Source organism: Nyctereutes procyonoides, unplaced genomic scaffold (genome assembly GCF_905146905.1).
Source record: "Nyctereutes procyonoides isolate TBG_1078 unplaced genomic scaffold, NYPRO_anot_genome, whole genome shotgun sequence".
In the NCBI taxonomy this organism is placed as follows: Eukaryota; Metazoa; Chordata; class Mammalia; order Carnivora; family Canidae; genus Nyctereutes; species Nyctereutes procyonoides.
In genome coordinates this window covers 15172712-15191464 of record NW_026575120.1, presented here as the reverse complement: position 1 = coordinate 15191464, position 18753 = coordinate 15172712, and the positions used below count along the sequence as shown (strand labels likewise).

General features: G+C 39.6%; 1 protein-coding gene across 1 annotated transcript in view; it reads right to left on the bottom strand.

Moving 5' to 3' along the window:
• ADAM32 (ADAM metallopeptidase domain 32) overlaps positions 1–18753 on the bottom strand; it is a 185744-nt gene that overhangs the window by 85215 nt on the left and 81776 nt on the right. The window contains exon 14 of the mRNA XM_055335462.1: positions 37–129. Within this exon, the coding sequence (XP_055191437.1) occupies positions 37–129 (93 nt within the window). The remainder of the gene's footprint in view (positions 1–36; positions 130–18753) is intronic.

Below are 18753 nucleotides of genomic sequence, written 5' to 3'. Positions count from 1 at the left end.
TGATTCATTATATACTTAGAAGATAATAAATCTTACCTGACAGTTAGTGCAGCATAGTCCTGCATCACATTGTGATCCTGGCTTCAGCGTACAAGTTCGAAAATTACAACAGCTAACAGCTCCACATTGCTATGAGTTAATGGAATACACAAGTAAAAATACATCATGATAATAACATAAACTTTGGCAGGAATTATTTTTGCTGGGCTTATTTTTTGAGTTTTGGAGGAGAATATGAATGCTATCAATATTTATAGTTCTGTATCTCTAGACAATTAAAATACTAAAATAAGACTTTTACTTCAGGTCAAAACAGAGTAACTGGTACCAAGCAACTCTTACCCAATTAGAAAACTATGAAAAATGTATGAAACAACTTTTTTTAGAAATTAGAGAATAATATGAGAGAGCAGAATAGTGGTTAATTAGTTCCTGGAGAGTGGGGAAAAAAGAGGATACATTATTCAAAAGATACAAATTTTCATTTAAGAATGAATTAATTTTCAGGATCCACTGTACCGCCTGATGACTATAATTAACAATACTGTACTCTATAGTTGAAATGTGCTAAGAGGATAAAGTGTTCTCATTACATAAAAAAAGGTAACTGAAGAGAGGGATATGTTAGTTTGATTGTAGTAATATTTCAGGAGGTATACATATATCAAAACATCATGTTGAACACCTTAAAAACATACTATTTTAATTCATCAGTCATACTTCAATAATGCCATGGAGGAAAGGGTGTGTAGAGTTTAGGCCTGCTGCAAAGTTAGAACGTCCCCAAAACTTCCCTGACTACTTACACTCAACACAAGTTCAATGGATTTCCAAAACCACTCTCAGGTTTGGTAATTTACTAGAAGGACTCACAGAACTCACTGAAAGCTGTTATATTCACAGTTATGGTTTATTATGCAGAAAGGAAGTAAATCAAAATTAGCCAAGAGAAGCAACTAGGACAGAATCCAGGAAAAGCTCATACTCCCTTCACCCCAGGAAATAACCGACACAATACTCTCCCAAACTTGATGGGTGAACTTCCTGGCTTATGCTTTGAGACCAATATTACTGTAATAACCAAATCCAGACACATTACCAAAAAAAGGAAAATTACAGACCAATATCTCTCATAATCATTCAGACTCAATTAATTAATTCATCATATTGACAGGCTGAAGAAGAAAAACCATATGACCATAACAATTGATGGAGAAAAAGTATTTGACAAAATCCAATATTCACTTAATGAATTCTACAAAATATTAGCAAACTAGGAATAGATGGGAACTTCCTAAATTTGATAGCATACATACAGAGAACACCTACAGCTAATGTCATATATATGGTGAAAAACTATAAGCTTTCCCTCTGAGATCAGGAACAAGACAAGGATGCTCCCTTTCATCACTCCTTCTCAACATCCTACTGAAAGTCCTAGCTAAAGCAGGACCAAAAAAAAAAAAAAAAAAGAAAGAAAGAAAAGAAAAAAAAAGAAAGAGAGAGAAAAAGAAAAATATACAGGTTGAGAGGAAAGAAAAAAAAAACCTGTTTTTTTCCATAGATTCTATGATTGATTATATAAAGAAAATCCCAACTGATCGACCAAAAAGCCAACAAAAACAAAAATCTACTGGACTAATAATTTATTATAGCAAGATTACTGATACAAAGTTAATATACAAAACTCAATTGTTTACCTGTGTACCAACAAGGAAAAATGAGAATTTTAATGAAAAATATGATGCTACTTATATTAGCACCAAAATAATGATGTATTTGGGAATAGTTCTAACAAACTATTATAGAATCCGTATGAGAAATACTAGAAAACTCTGATGAAAAAAAATTAAAGAAGGCATAAATAAATGGAGAGAGATTTCATGTTCATGGATAGGAAGACCCAATATTGTTAAGATGTCAGTTCTTCCCAATTTAATCTAAAGACTTAAGATAATTCCAATAAAAATTCCAGCAAGTTATTTTATAGATATTAAGAAACTGATTCTAAGCTTTATATGGAGATGAAAAACAATGCAGAATAGTCACATAATACTGAAGAGGAGAGAGAGAAGTAAGAGTAAGGAGGGGGAGGAGGAGGAGGGAGGGAAAGGAGAAGGAAGAAAACTAAAGGAATAATAACAACCAACTTCAAAACTTACTATAAACTATAATGACAGTGTAGTAGTCACAAAATAATGAATAAAAGATCATTGGAACAAAATAAAAAGCCCAGAAACAGACTGACACAGATAATAAATCTTTAACAATGGAGTAAATGCAGTTCAATGGAGAATGGATAGCCTTTCCAATAAATGGTGCTGGAAGAACTAGACATTCACATGGAAAATAATGACACTGACTCCACTTTCCACAAAAAAAAAATAACTCAAAATGGATCATAAACTTAAATGTAATTTAAATGTAAATGCAAAGTTATAAAACTTCTAGGAAGGTAGATTTAAGAGAACAGATCTCACGTAAGGTGCGACCACGCTCTAAAGAGGTAGGAAAGCCTTCAAGGAACAAAAGCCTCACACAGCAAACAGCTTACACTGAGCCCAGCCCCCAGGCAAAAGGTGGTGCAACTTTGCCCAGGCACAGACACCTGAGAATCAGAGCAGCAGATCCTTCCTCCAGACCAGCTGGAAGAGCAGGTGAAAAGCAAGTTTATCAACCAATTAAGACTAGAAAATAGAATATAGAACTCAAGGCTTTTTTCTTATGATTCATTTATCTTTCAGTTTAAAATATTCCAATATTCCAATATCCATCTCTACTAGTTTCTTATTGTATCAACTCTTTGCTTTTAGGTCTTTTCTTTTTTAACTTTCATATTTTATAAATACATCCTATAGATATATTCTTCATTTTTTGCTACTTTTCACTGTATTCAATTTTATTTTTGTATACATATAAGTTTTGCTTCCTTTATAACTTTGGAATTTAGTACCATCTAACACACAGGCCAAAATACAATCAGGACAAAGGGGATCACCTTGTTTCATCCACACTGAGATTATACTCTTTCTTCCTCCCACCTCCCCTGCCTTTTTTTTTTTTTTTGTCTTTGCCTTTGTCTTTTTTCTTTTATGTTCTGGTTCCTGACCACTTTGGAATTGTCTAATGTGTAATTCGTTGGGTCAGAGTTGATATTTTTGACTTTGCTCACTCGTACAGCCATTCTGCACTGGACAAAAAAAAACTAGAAGGAAGAATTCACAACAAAAAAAGAAACAGAGGTAATACTCTCTGCCACAGAACTAATGGATATGGATTTAAGTAAAATGTCAGCATGGAGTTCAGAATTACAATTATAAAATTACTAGTTAAGCTTTAAAAAGCATAAAAGATTCTAGAGAGTCTTTAAGTACAGAAATGAGATATAATCAGGCCAAAATCTAATCGGACCAGGGAGGATGGGCAAGATGGCGGAAGAGCAGGGTCCCCAAATCGCCTGTCCCCACCAAATTACCTAGATAACCTTCAAACCATCCTGAAAATCTACGAATTCGGCCTGAGATGTAAAGAGAGACCAGCTGGAACGCTACAGTGAGAAGAGTTCGCGCTTCTATCAAGGTAGGAAGACGGGGAAAAAGAAATAAAGGAACAAAAGGCCTCCGAGGGGGAGGGGCCCCGCGAGGAGCCGGGCTGAGGCCGGGGCGAGTGTCCCCAGGACAGGAGAGCCCCGTCCCGGAGAAGCAGGAGCTGCACCAACCTTCCCGGGGGAAAGGGGCTCGCAGGGAGTTAGAGCAGGACCCAGGAGGGCGGGGATGCCCTCGGACTCCCGGGGACACTAACAGACACCTGCGCCCCCGGAGAGTGCAACGAGCTCCCTAAGGGCTGCAGCGCGCACGGCCGGGGACCGACCGGAGCAGCTCGGAGGGGCTCGGGAGTGGCTCCAGGGAGGGAGCTGAAGGGCGGGAGCGCAAATCCAACAGCGCAGGCCCCGGAGCACAGGGCGCCGGGACACAGCCCAAGATCCGGCCTCCCCCGGGACAGGCAGAGGCCGGGAGGGCCCAGGACAGCAAGGACGCTCCTGCCCCGAGCTGAGCAGATCAGCGGCCCCGCCCCGGAGCCTCCAGGCCCTGCAGACGGAGAACCGAGAGCCCCGAGCCCGTAGTTCCTGCGGAGGCTGAATCCAGGCTTCCAGAGTTGCCATAGCAACTGCGGCTGATCCTCCTGGGGCCCAACGGGGTAAACAACCCCCGCTGAGCCCGGCAGCAGGCAGGGGCAGAGCAGCTCCCCCAAGTGCTAACACCTGAAAATCAGCACAGCAGGCCCCTCCCCCAGAAGACCAGCTGGACGGACCAGTGATACTCCCCCGTGTTCCAATACAACTTGTTTTTGGCCACTCTGCACTGAGCAAAATGACTAGAAGGAAAACCTCACTTCAAAAGAAAGAATCAGAAACAGCCCTCTCTCCCACAGAGTTACAAAATCTGGATTACACTTCAATGTCAGAAAGCCAATTCAGAAGCACTATTCTACAGCTACTGGTGGCTCTAGAAAAAAGCATTAAGGACTCACGAGACTTCATGACTGCAGAATTTAGATCCAATCAGGCAGAAATTAAAAATCAATTGAATGAGATGCAATCCAAACTAGAAGTCCTAACGACGAGGGTTAACGAGGTGGAAGAACGAGTGAGTGACATAGAAGACAAGTTAATGGCAAAGAGGGAAACTGAGGAAAAAAGAGACAATCAATTAAGGGACCATGAAGACAGATTAAGGCAAATAAATGACAGTCTAAGGAAGAAAAACCTACGTTTAATTGGGGTTCCCGAGGGCGCCGAAAGGGCCAGAGGGCCAGAATATGTATTTGAACAAATCCTAGCTGAAAACTTTCCCAATCTGGGAAGGGAAACAGGCATTCAGATCCAGGAAATAGAGAGATCCCCCCCCCTAAAATCAATAAAAACCGTTCAACACCTCGACATTTAATAGTTAAGCTTGCAAATTCCAAAGATAAAGAGAAGATCCTTAAAGCAGCAAGAGACAAGAAGTCCCTGACTTTCATGGGGAGGAATATTAGGGTAACAGCAGACCTCTCCACAGAGACGTGGCAGGCCAGAAAGGGCTGGCAGGATATATTCAGGGTCCTAAATGAGAAGAACATGCAACCAAGAATACTCTATCCAGCAAGGCTCTCATTCAAAATGGAAGGAGAGATAAAGAGCTTCCAAGACAGGCAGGAACTGAAAGAATATGTGACCTCCAAACCAGCTCTGCAAGAAATTTTAAGGGAGACTCTTAAAACTCCCCTTTAAGAAGAAGTTCAGTGGAACAATCCACAAAAACAAGGACTGAATAGATATCATGATGACACTAAACTCATATCTGTCAATAGTAACTCTGAACGTGAATGGGCTTAATGACCCCATCAAAAGGCGCAGGGTTTCAGACTGGATAAAAAAGCAGGACCCATCTATTTGCTGTCTACAAGAGACTCATTTTAGACAGAAGGACACCTACAACCTGAAAATAAAAGGTTGGAGAACCATTTACCATTCAAATGTTTCTCAAAATATACCCTAAAAACTATAGAACACTTCTGAAAGAAATTGAGGAAGACACAAAGAGATGGAAAAATATTCCATGCTCATGGATTGGCAGAATTAATATTGTGAAAATGTCAATGTTACCCAGGGCAATTTACACGTATAATGCAATCCCTATCAAAATACCATGGACTTTCTTCAGAGACTTAGAACAAATTATTTTAAGATTTGTGTGGAATCAGAAAAGACCCCAAACAGCCAGGGGAATTTTAAAAAAGAAAACCATATCTGGGGGCATCACAATGCCAGATTTCAGGTTGTACTACAAAGCTGTGTTCATCAAGACAGTGTGGTACTGGCACAAAAACAGACATATAGATCAATGGAACAGAACAGAGAACCCAGAAGTGGACCCTGAACTTTATGGTCAACTAATATACGATAAAGGAGGAAAGACGATCCACTGGAAGAAAGACACTCTCTTCAATAAATGGTGCTGGGAAAATTGGACATCCACATGCAGAAGAATGAAACTGGACCACTCTCTTGCACCATACACAAAGATAAACTCAAAATAGATGAAAGATCTAAATGTGAGACAAGATTCCATCAAAATCCCAGAGAAGAACTCAGGCAACACCCTTTTTGAACTTGGCCACAGTAACCGGAGAAGGACAAACAGTGTATGTTCTCATTCATTTGGGGAATATGAATAATAGTGAAAGGGAATATAAGGGAAGGGAGAAGAAATGTGTGGGAAATATCAGAAAGGGAGAAAGAACATAAAGACTTCTAACTCTGGGAAATGAACTAGGGGTGGTGGAGGGGGAGGAGGGCAGGGGGGGGAATGAGTGACGGGCACTGAGGGGTACACTTGACTGGATGAGCACTGGGTGTTATTCTGTATGTTGGTAAATTGAACACCAATAAAAATTAATTTATAAAATTAAAAAAAAATAAAAAAAATAAAAAAAAATCTAATCGGACCAGACTACTCTGAGATGCAGTCTAAATTGGATGCTCTAACAGCCAGAATAAATGATGCAGAAGAAAGAATAAGTAACATTGAAAACAAGTTGATGGAAAGGAAGGAAGCTGAAGAAAAAAAAAAAGACAAAAACAACTAAGAGCTCACAAAGAGAGGCTCCAGGAAGTAAGTGATATAAAGAAAAAAAAATAACATCTGAATTATTGGAATTCCTGAGGGCATGGAGAGAGAGAGGACCAGAAGGTATATTTGAGCAATTCATACCTGAGAACTTCCCTAATCTGGGGAAGGAAATGGGCATTCAAAACCAAGAGGTAGAGAGGATCCTTCTCAAATCAATAAAAGTAGATCAACACCCTGACATTTCATGTGAAGCTTGCAAATTTTAGAGATAAAGAGAAAATCTTGAAAGCAGCTCAAGACAAGAGATTCCTTACATAAACGGGGAGAAATATCAGATCAACAGCAGATCTATCCACAGAGACCTGGCAGGCCAGAAAGTGCTAGCATGATATATTCATGGTACTAAATGAAAAAGACAGCAGCAAAGAATACATTATCAAGAAAGGCTGTCATTGAGAATGGGAGGATACTGAGCCACCAGGACAGACAGAAGATGAAAGAGTATGTGACCATCAAGACAACCCTGCAAGAAATATTAAGGGGGATCCTGTAAGCAAAGAGGGAGCCAAGGAAACAGAAACAATCTGCAGAAATGGAACAGTACAGGCAATACAATGGCACTAAATACATATCTTGGGAAAGCTGGGATATCAATCCTCATATCACATAAATTAGATTTTAAACCAGAGACTGTATTAAGAGATAAAGAGGGAAACTATATCACACTTAAATGATCTACTCATCAAGAAGATCTAACAATTATATTTTTGCCCCTAACTTGAGAGCAGCCAATTATATGTGCCAATTAATAACCAAAGTAAAGAAACACATAGATAATAATACATTAATATTAAGAGATTTCAAGACTCCACTCTCAGCAAGGGACAGATAATCAAAACAAAAGATCAACAAAGAAACAAGGGCTTTTTTTTAATTTATTTATGATAAGTCATGCAGAGAGAGAGAGAGAGAGAGGCAGAGACATAGGCAGAGGGAGAAAAGCAGGCTCCATGCACCAGGAGCCTGACGTAGGATTTGATCCCGGGTCCCCAGGATCGCGCCCTGGGCCTAAGGCAGGCGCCAAACTGCTGCGCCACCCAGGGATCCCAAAACAAGGGCTTTTAATGACACATTGGACCAGATGGACTTTACAACAAATTAGGCAATCTGGAAGAAATGGATGCATTCCTGAAAATATATAAACTACCAAAACTGAAACAGGAAGAAATAGAAAATCTAAACAGATCAATAACAAGCAAAAAAATTGAAGTGGTCATCAAAAAACTCACAAGAAACAAGAGTTCAGGACCAGATGGCTTTCCAGGGGAATTCTACCAAATATTTAAAGAAGAAATAATATCTATTCCACTGGAGCTGCTTCAAATGATAGAAATGGAAGGAAAACTCCCGAACCTGTTCTATGAGTCCAGCATTACCTATCCCAAAACTAGACAAAAAGGAATTACAGGCCAAATCCATGATGAACATGGATGTCAAAATACTCACCAATATGCTAGCCAATAGGATTCAACAGTACATTAAAAAGATTATTTATCATGACTAAGTAGGAATTATTCCTGGGATAAGCGTAGTTCAACATTCATAAATTAATCAACATGATAGATCATATTAATAAAAGACAATGCATTTGACAAAATACAGCATCCTTTCTTGATTAAAACTCTTCAAAATGTAGAGATAGAGGAAACATATCTCAATATCATAAAATCCATCTATAAAAAGCTCACAGTGAGTATCATTGTCAATGGGGAAAAACTGAGAGTTTTTTCCTAAGGTCAGGAACACAACAGAAATGGTCACTCTCACCACTGTTGTTCAACATGGTACTAGAAGTCCTAGCCTTAGCAATCAGACAACAAAAAGAATTAAAAGGAATTCAAATTGCCCAGGAAGAAGTCAAACTCTCCCTCTCTGCAGATGACATGATACTGTATATGGAAAAACCAAAAGACTCTGCCCTAAAACTGCTAGAACTCATATAGCAATTCTGCAATGTGACAGGATACAAAATTGATGCCCAGAAATCAGTGGCATTTCTATACACTAACAGTGAGACTAAAGAAAAATTAATGAATCAATCCCATTTACAACTGCACCCAAAACCATAAAATACCTAGGAGTAAACCTAACCAAAGAGGTAAAGGATCTGTACTCTAAAAACTGAAGGGATCCCTGGGTGGCGCAGCGGTTTAGCGCATGCCTTTGGCCCAGGGCGCGATCCTGGAGACCCGGGATCGAATCCCACATCGGGCTCCCGGTGCATGGAGCCTGCTTCTCCCTCTGCCTATGTCTCTGCCTCTCTCTCTCTCTCTCCCTGTGACTATCATAAATAAATAACTAAAAAAAATTAAAAAAAAAAACTGAAGAACACTTATAAGAGAAATTGAGGGAGACACAAAGAAATGGAAAAATATTCCATGCTCATGGATTGGAAGAATTAATATTGTGAAAATGTCTATGCTACACATTCAGCCTATCAAAATACCATGGCCCTTTTTCACAGAGTTGGATCAAATAATCTTAAGATTTATACAAAACCAGAAAAAGACTCCAAATAGCCAGAGGAATGTTGAAAAAGAAAACCAAAGCTGAGGGCATCACAATGCCTGACTTGAAGCCGTATTACAAAGCTGTGATCATCAAGACAATATGGTACTGGCACAACAACAAATACATAGATCAATGGAACAGAACAGAGTACCCAGAAATGGGCACTCAACTCTATGGTCCGTTAATCATTGACAAAGCAGGAAATAATATCCAATGGAAAAAAGACAATCTCTTCAATAAATGGTGCTGGGAAAATTGGACAGTCACATGCAGAAGAATGAAAGTAGACCATTCTCTTACACCATACACAAAGATAAATTCAAAATGGGTGAAAAACCTAAATGTGAGACAGCAATCCATCAAAATCCTAGAGGAGAACACAAGGCAACAACCTTTTTGAACTTCGCCATCACAACTTCTGCAAAGACACATCTCTAAAAGCAAGGGAAAGAAAAGCAAAAATGAACTATTGGTACTTCATCAAGACAAAAAAGTTTGGAGGAGGGGCAAGATGGCGGAAGAGTAGGGTCCCCAAGTCACCTGTCCCCACCAAATTACCTAGATAACCTTCAAATCATCCTGAAAATCTACGAATTCGGCCTGAGATTTAAAGAGAAAACAGCTGGAACGCTACAGTGAGAAGAGTTCCCGCTTCTATCCAGGTAGGAAGACGGGGGATAAAAGGAAATAAAGAAACAAAAGGCGTCCAAGAGGGAGGGGCCCCGCGAGGAGCCGGGCTAAGGCCGGGGCGAGTGTCCCCAGGACAGGAGAGCCCCGTCCCGGAGAAGCAGGAGCTTCGCCAATCTTCCCGGGTGGAAAGGCACCCGCTGGGAGTGAGAGCAGGACCCCAGGAGGGCGGGGATGCCCTCAGGCTCCCTGGGACACTAACAGACACCTGCGCCCCAGGAGAGTGCGACGAGCTCCCTAAAGGCTGCAGCGCGCACGGCGGACCCGGAGCAGCTCGGAGGGGCTCGGGTGGCGGCTCCACGGAAGGGGCTGCGCTCCCACGGGAGCAGCTCGGAGGCGGCTCCGGCAGAGGAAGAGGCTCCGCGCAGAGGGGGCTGCGCAGCGCAGCTCCGGGAGCAGCTCTGAGGGGCTCGGGCCGCGGCTCCGTGGAGGGGGCTGCATGGCCAGAGCGCGAATCCAACAGCGCAGGTCCCGGAGCACTGGGTGCCGGGACACAACCCAGGATCCGACCTCCCCCTGGGACAGGCAGAGGCCGGGAGGGCCCAGGACAGCAAAGATGCTCCTGCCCCGCCCCGGAGCCTCCAGGCCCTGCAGACGGAGAGCTCCGGAGTTACTGTGGGGGCTGAATCCATGGCTCTAGAGCAGGCCGCCGCCACTGGGGTTGTTTCTCCTGGGGCCTCACGGGGTAAACAACCCCCACTGGCAGGGGGCACAGCAGCTCCCCCAAGTGCTAACACCTGAAAATCACAACAGGCCCCTCCCCCAGAATACAACTAGACGAAGTTCCAGGGGAAGTCAAGGGACTTAAAGTATACAGAATCAGAAGAAACTCCCCCGTGGTTTTTTCTTTTCTTTTCTTTTCTTTTTTTTCTTATTGCTTTTTGATTACTGTTTGCTTCCCCCACCGATTTTTTTCCGTTCTTTCTTTTTATTTCTCTTTTTCTTCTCTTTTTTTCTTCCTTTTTTCTTTTTCTCTTTTCTTTCCTTCTTTAGCTCCTCTCTTTTTCTCCTTTTCCCAATACAACTTGTTTTTGGCCACTCTGCACTGAGCAAAATGACTAGAAGGAAAACCTCACCTCAAAAGAAAGAATCAGAAACAGTCCTCTCTCCCACAGAGTTACAAAATCTGGATTACAATTCAGTGTCAGAAAGCCAATTCAGAAGCACTATCATACAGCTACTGGTGGCTCTAGAAAAAAGCATAAAGGACTCAAGAGACTTCATGACTGCAGAATTTAGATCCAATCAGGCAGAAATTAAAAATCAATTGAATGAGATGCAATCCAAACTAGAAGTCCTAACGACGAGGGTTAACGAGGTGGAAGAACAAGTGAGTGACACAGAAGACAAGTTGATGGCAAAGAGGGAAACTGAGGAAAAAAGAGACAAACAATTAAAAGACCATGAAGATAGATTAAGGGAAATAAACGACATCCTGAGGAAGAAAAACCTACGTTTAATTGGGGTTCCCGAGGGCGCCGAAAGGGCCAGAGGGCCAGAATATGTATTTGAACAAATCCTAGCTGAAAACTTTCTTAATCTGGGAAGGGAAACAGGCATTCAGATACAGGAAATAGAGAGATCCCCCCCTAAAATCAATAAAAACCGTTCAACACCTCGACATTTAATAGTTAAGCTTGCAAATTCCAAAGATAAAGAGAAGATCCTTAAAGCAGCAAGAGACAAGAAATCCCTGACTTTTATGGGGAGGAGTATTATGGTAACAGCAGACCTCTCCACAGAGACCTGGCAGGCCAGAAAAGGCTGGCAGGATATATTCAGGGTCCTAAATGAGAAGAACATGCAACCAAGAATACTTTATCCAGCAAGGCTCTCATTCAAAATGGAAGGAGAGATAAAGAGCTTCCAAGACAGGCAGGAAATGAAAGAATATGTGACCTCCAAACCAGCTCTGCAAGAAATTTTAAGGGGGACTCTTAAAATTCCCCTTTAAGAAGTTCAGTGGAACAATCCACAAAAACAAGGACTGAATAGATATCATGATGACACTAAATTCATATCTTTCAATAGTAGCTCTGAACGTGAACGGGCTTAATGACCCCATCAAAAGGCGCAGGGTTTCAGACTGGATAAAAAAGCAGGACCCATCTATTTGCTGTCTACAAGAGACTCATTTTAGACAGAAGGACACCTACAACCTGAAATTAAAAGGTTGGAGAACCATTTACCATTCAAATGGTCCTCAAAAGAAAGCAGGGGCAGCCATCCTTATATCAGATAAACTAAAATTTACCCTGAAGACTGTAGTGAGAGATGAAGAGGGACACTGTATCATCCTTAAAGGATCTATCCAACAAGAGGACTTAACAATTATCAATGTATATGCCCCGAATGTGGGAGCTGCCAAATATTTAAATCAATTAATAACCAAAGTGAAGAAATACTTAGATAATAATACACTTATACTTGGTGACTTCAATCTAGCTCTTTCTACCCTCGATAGGTCTTCCAAGCACAACATCTCCAAAGAAACGAGAGCTTTAAATGATACACAGGACCAGATGGATTTCACAGATATCTACAGAACTTTACATCCAAACTCAACTGAATACACATTCTTCTCAAGTGCACATGGAACTTTCTCCAGAATAGACCACATACTGGGTCACAAATTGGGTCTGAACCGATACCAAAAGATTGGGATCGTCCCCTGCATATTCTCAGGCCATAATGCCTTGAAATTAGAACTAAATCACAACAAGAAGTTTGGAAACAAACACGTGGAGGTTAAGGACCATCCTGCTAAAAGATGAAAGGCTCAACCAGGAAATTAAGGAAGAATTAAAAAGATTCATGGAAACTAATGAGAATGAAGAAACAACCGTTCCAAATCCTTGGGATGCAGCAAAGCAGTCCTAAGGAGGAAACACATCGCAAAACAAGCATCCATTCAAAAACTGGAAAGAACTCAAAACAAAAGCTAACCTTACACATAAAGGAGCTAGAGAAAAAAACAGTAAATAGATCCTACACCCAGCAGAAGAAGAGAGTTAATTAAGATTCGAGCAGAACTCAATGAAATAGAGACCAGAAGAACTGTGGAACAGATCAACAAAACCAGGAGTTGGTTCTTTGAAAGAATTAATAAGATAGATTAACCATTAGCCAGCCTTATTAAAAAGAAGAGAGAGAAGACTCAAATTAATAAACACGAATGAGAAAGGAGAGATCACCAAGGAAATACAAACGATTTTAAAAACATATTATGAACAGCTATACGCCAATAAATTAGGCAATCTAGAAGAAATGGACGCATTCCTGGAAAGCCACAAACTACCAAAACTGGAACAGGAAGAAATAGAAAACCTGAACAGGGCAATAACCAGGGAGGAAATTGAAGAAGTCATCAAAAACCTCCCAAGACACAAGAGTCCAGGGCCAGATGGCTTCCCAGGGGAATTCTATCAAACGTTTAAAGAAGAAATCATACCTATTCTACTAAAGCTGTTTGGAAAGATAGAAAGAGATGGAGTACTTCCAAATTCATTCTATGAGGCCAGCATCACCTTAATTCCAAAACCAGCCAAAGACCCCACCAAAAAGGAGAATTATAGACCAATATCCCTGATGAACATGGATGCAAAAATTCTCAACAAGATACTAGCCAATAGGATCCAATAGTACATTAAGAAGATTATTCACCATGACCAAGTGGGATTTATCCCTGGGGCACAAGGCTGGTTCAACACTCGTAAAACAATCAATGTGATTCATCATATCAGCAACAGAAAAACCAAGAACCATATGATCCTCTCATTAGATGCAGAGAAAGCATTTGACAAAATACAGCATCCATTCCTGATCAAAACTCTTCAGAGTGTAGGGTTAGAGGGAATATTCTTCAACATCTTAAAAGCCATCTATGAAAAGCCCACAGCAAATATCATTCTCAATGGGGAAGCACTGGGAGCCTTTCCCCTAAGAGCAGGAACAAGACAGGGATGTCCACTCTCACCACTGCTATTCAACATAGTACTGGAAGTCCTAGCCTCAGCAATCAGACAACAAAAAGACATTAAAGGCATTCAAATAGGCAAAGAAGAAGTCAAACTCTCCCTCTTCGCCGATGACATGATACTCTACATAGAAAACCCAAAAGCCTCCACCCCAAGATTGCTAGAACTCATACAGCAATTTGGTAGCGTGGCAGGATACAAAATCAATGCCCAGAAATCAATGGCATTTCTATACACTAACAATGAGACTGAAGAAAGAGAAATTAAGGAGTCAATCCTATTTACAATTGCACCCAAAAACATAAGATACCTAGGAATAAACCTAACCAAAGAGGTAAAGGATATATACCCTAAAAACTATAGAACACTTCTGAAAGAAACTGAGGAAGACACAAAGAGATGGAAAAATATTCCATGCTCATGGATTGGCAGAATTAATATTGTGAAAATGTCAATGTTACCCAGGGCAATTTACACGTTTAATGCAATCCCTATCAAAATACCATGGACTTTCTTCAGAGAGTTAGAACAAATTATTTTAAGATTTGTGTGGAATCAGAAAAGACCCCGAATAGCCAGGGGAATTTTACAAAAGAAAACCATAGCTGGGGGCATCACAATGCCAGATTTCAGGTTGTACTACAAAGCTGTGGTCATCAAGACAGTGTGGTACTGGCACAAAAAAACAGACACATAGATCAATGGAACAGAATAGAGAAACCAGAAGTGGACCCTGAACTTTATGGTCAACTAATATTCGATAAAGGAGGAAAGACTATCCACTGGAAGAAAGACAGTCTCTTCAATAAACGGTGCTGGGAAAATTGGACATCCACATGCAGAAGAATGAAACTAGACCATTCTCTTACACCATACACAAAGATAAACTCAAAATGGATGAAAGATCTAAATGTGAGACAAGATTCCATCAAAATCCTAGAGGAGAAAACAGGCAACACCCTTTTTGAACTTGGCCACAGTAACTTCTTGCAAGATACATCCACGAAAGCAAAAGAAACAAAAGCAAAAATGAACTATTGGGACTTCATCAAGATAAGAAGCTTTTGCACAGCAAAGGATACAGTCCACAAAACTCAAAGACAACCTACAGAATGGGAGAAGATATTTGCAAATGACGTATCAGATAAAGGGCTAGTTCCCAAGATCTATAAAGAACTTATTAAACTCAACAGCAAAGAAACAAACAATCCAATCATGAAATGGGCAATCAAGACATGACGAGAAATCTCACAGAGGAAGACACAGACATGGCCAACACGCACATGAGAAAATGCTCTCATCACTTGCCATCAGGGAAATACAAATCAAAACCACAATGAGATACCACCTCACACCAATGAGAATGGGAACAATTAACAAGGCAGGAAACCACAAATGTTGGAGAGGATGCGGAGAAAAGGGAACCCTCTTACACTGTTGGTGGGAATGTGAAATGGTGCAGCCACTCTGGAAAACTGTGTGGAGATTCCTCAAAGAGTTAAAAATAGACCCAGCAATTGCACTGTTAGGGATTTACCCCAAAGATTCAGATGCAATGAAACGCCAGAACACCTGCACCCCGATGTTTCTAGCAGCAATGTCCACAATAGCCAAACTGTGGAAGGAGCCTCAGTGTCCATAGAAAGATGAATGGATAAAGAAGATGCGGTTTATGTATACAATGGAATATTACTCAGCCATTAGAAACGACAAATACCCACCATTTGCTTCAACGTGGATGGAACTGGAGGGTATTATGCTGAGTGAAGTTAAGTCAATCGGAGAAGGACAAACAGTGTATGTTCTCATTCATTTGGGGAATATAAATAATAGTGAAAGGGAATATAAGGGAAGGGAGAAGAAATGTGTGGGAAATATCAGAAAGGGAGACAGAGTATAGAGACTCCAAAGTCTGGGAGGCGAACTAGGGGTGGTGGAAGGGGAGGAGGGCGGGGGGTGGGGGTGAATGGGTGACAGGCACTGTGAGGGGCACTTGACGGGATGAGCACTGGGTGTTATTCTGTATGTTGGTAAATTGAACACCAATAAAAAATAAATTTATTTAAAAAAAGGACAAAAAAGTTTTCTGCACAGCAAAGGAAACAGCTCACAGAAGATATTTGCAATGACATCTCAGATAAAGAGCTAGTATCCAAGATCTATAAAGAATTTATCACACTCAACACCCAAGAAACAATCCAGTCAAGAAATGGGCAAAAGACATGAACAAACATTTCTTCAAAGAAGATCTACACATGGCCAACAGGCACATGAAAAAATGCTCCACATCACTTGGCATCAGGAAATAACAAATCAAAACCACAATGAGATATCACTTTACACAGGTGAGAATGGTTAAAATTAATATGACAGGAAACAACAAATAACAGCGAGGATGTGGAGAAGGGATGTGCAAGCTGGTATGCCACTCTGGAAAACAGTCTAGAGGTTCCTCAAAGAGTTAAAAATAGAGCTACCTATGACCCAGCATTGCACTACTGGGTATTTATCCCAAAGATACAGGTGTAGTGAAATGATGGGACACCTGCACCTCAATGTTCATAGCAAGAATGTCCACAATAGCCAAACTGTGGAAGGAGCTGAGATAGCTGAGATGTCTTTCAACAGATAAATGGATAAAGATGTATAGATGTAAAGAAGATATATACATAGATATATATATGTGAGTGTATATATATATATATACATATATATATATATATACACACACACAATGGAATATTACTCAGTCATCAGAAAGTATGAATACCTACCATTTGCTTCAATACGGATGGAACTCTAGGGTATTATGCTAAGTGAAATAAGTCAATCAGAGAAAGACAATAATCATATGATTTCACTCATATGTGGAATATAAGAAATAATATAAAGCACTATAAGGGAAGTAGGGGAAACTGAATGGGGAAAAATTAAAGAGGAAGACAAACTATGAGAGACTCTTAAATCTGGGAAACAAACTGAGGGTTGCTGAAGGGGAGGTGAGTGGGTGGATGGGGTATCTGAGTGACAGGCATTAAGGAGGGCAGTGATGTGATGAGCATTAGGTATTAAAGTACATGTTGTCAAACTGAATTTAAATTTTAAAAATTTAATTTTTTCAAAAGAATTTTTTAAAAAGTACTGAGTAACGGAGCCCTTTCCTTCTCATTCTATGAGTTCAGAATTGCCTTGATGCTTAAATCAGAAAATATCTCAAGAAAAAAACTGATTGCAAATACAATTCCCTTGTGCTGTAATTCCAACAAAATATTAGCAAATTAAATCTAGCAATATATATACAGAATTACCCAAGTGAAGCTAATGTCAAAATGCATGGTTGGGTTAGTATTCAGAAACCAATGAATAAAATACACTCTATTAATTCTTAAAAGGAGAAAACTCATTTGATTAGCTCATAGACACAAAAATAAGACATAGGACAAAATACAACACTAATTCTTGATTTGAGACACTCATCTATCTAGAAATAGAAAAGAAAAGAACTTCCTCAACATGAGAAGACCATCTGTTTACCAAAAATGTTTGTCTAACATTATATTTTAGTGGTGAAAGTCAGAAAGCTTTCCCTTCCAAAATAAAAATAAAGATCATTTTCAACATTTCTAATCAAAACTAGATCCAAGGTAAATTCACAAAAGTCAGTTGTACTTTCTATACTAGCAATATGTAAACTATAGAAAAACTAGATGAATTAAAGAAGAGCTAGAGATATACACCATGTATCATTTGGCAGACTCAATTTTAATAAAAAAAAAGTAATTCTCCCCAAATTGATGTATGAATACCACACAGTTCCAAAGTCCTTACACTCACATGCTGATTCTCCAATTTATACAGAAATACAAAAATCTCAGAAAAGTAAAACTATCTTGGAAAAATATGCAAAGTTGGATGATTTACGCTACCTGTTTTCAAGATTTACTGTGAAAATACATTAATATTTTAAACACATTAAAACAGTAGAGATTTGGCATAAGTATGGTTACATAAATAAACAGAAAAGAATCCAGGGATAGACACAAATATATAGTAATTTATTTTCATACGAATGCTAAGGTGGTACAATGGTGAAAAGACAGTCATTTTAACAAATACTGCTAGAAAAATTTGATATTCAAATGGAACATAATGAACCTCAACAAAACCTTCCCAAACACAAAAACACACTCAAATGGATCACGGACTAAATGCGAGTGATAACTGCAAAACTTCTCATAGAAAACATAGGAGAAAATATTCATGACCCTGAGTAGACAAAGATTTCTTAGGACACAAAAAACATGAAAAAAATGGTCTTACATAAAATTTTAAAATGCCTGCTATTCAAAGATGTTAAGCAACCAAATATTATTCAGTCATAAAAAAAAACAATAAAATCCTGACATTTGTGACAATATGGATGGACTTAGAGGGTATAATGCTAAATGAAATACATCAATCAGAGAAAGACAAATACCAAATGATCTCACTCAAATGTGCAATTTAAGAAACAAATTAACAAAAACAACAAAATGACACACAAAAAATAGAGAAAAATATGTTGGTTGCTACAGGGAAGCAGGCAGAGGAATGAAGAAAACAGATTAAAAGGATTAATAGTACACTTATTTTGACGAGCATCAAGAAATGCAGAGAACTGTTGAATCATTTTACTGTGTACCTGAAACTACTATAGCACTGTATGTTAATATATTTTAAAAGAAAGAAATTGAGAGCAAAGGAAGGGAGTGACTGAGGGAGGAACACAGAAAGGGAGGAACAAAGAAAGGAAGGAAGAAGAAAAGACAGGAAGAAGAATTAAGAGGGAGGACTTGTTCTACCAAATGGCAAAACATAATAGAAAGGCATAGTGATTAAAACAGTGTGACATGGATACAAGTATA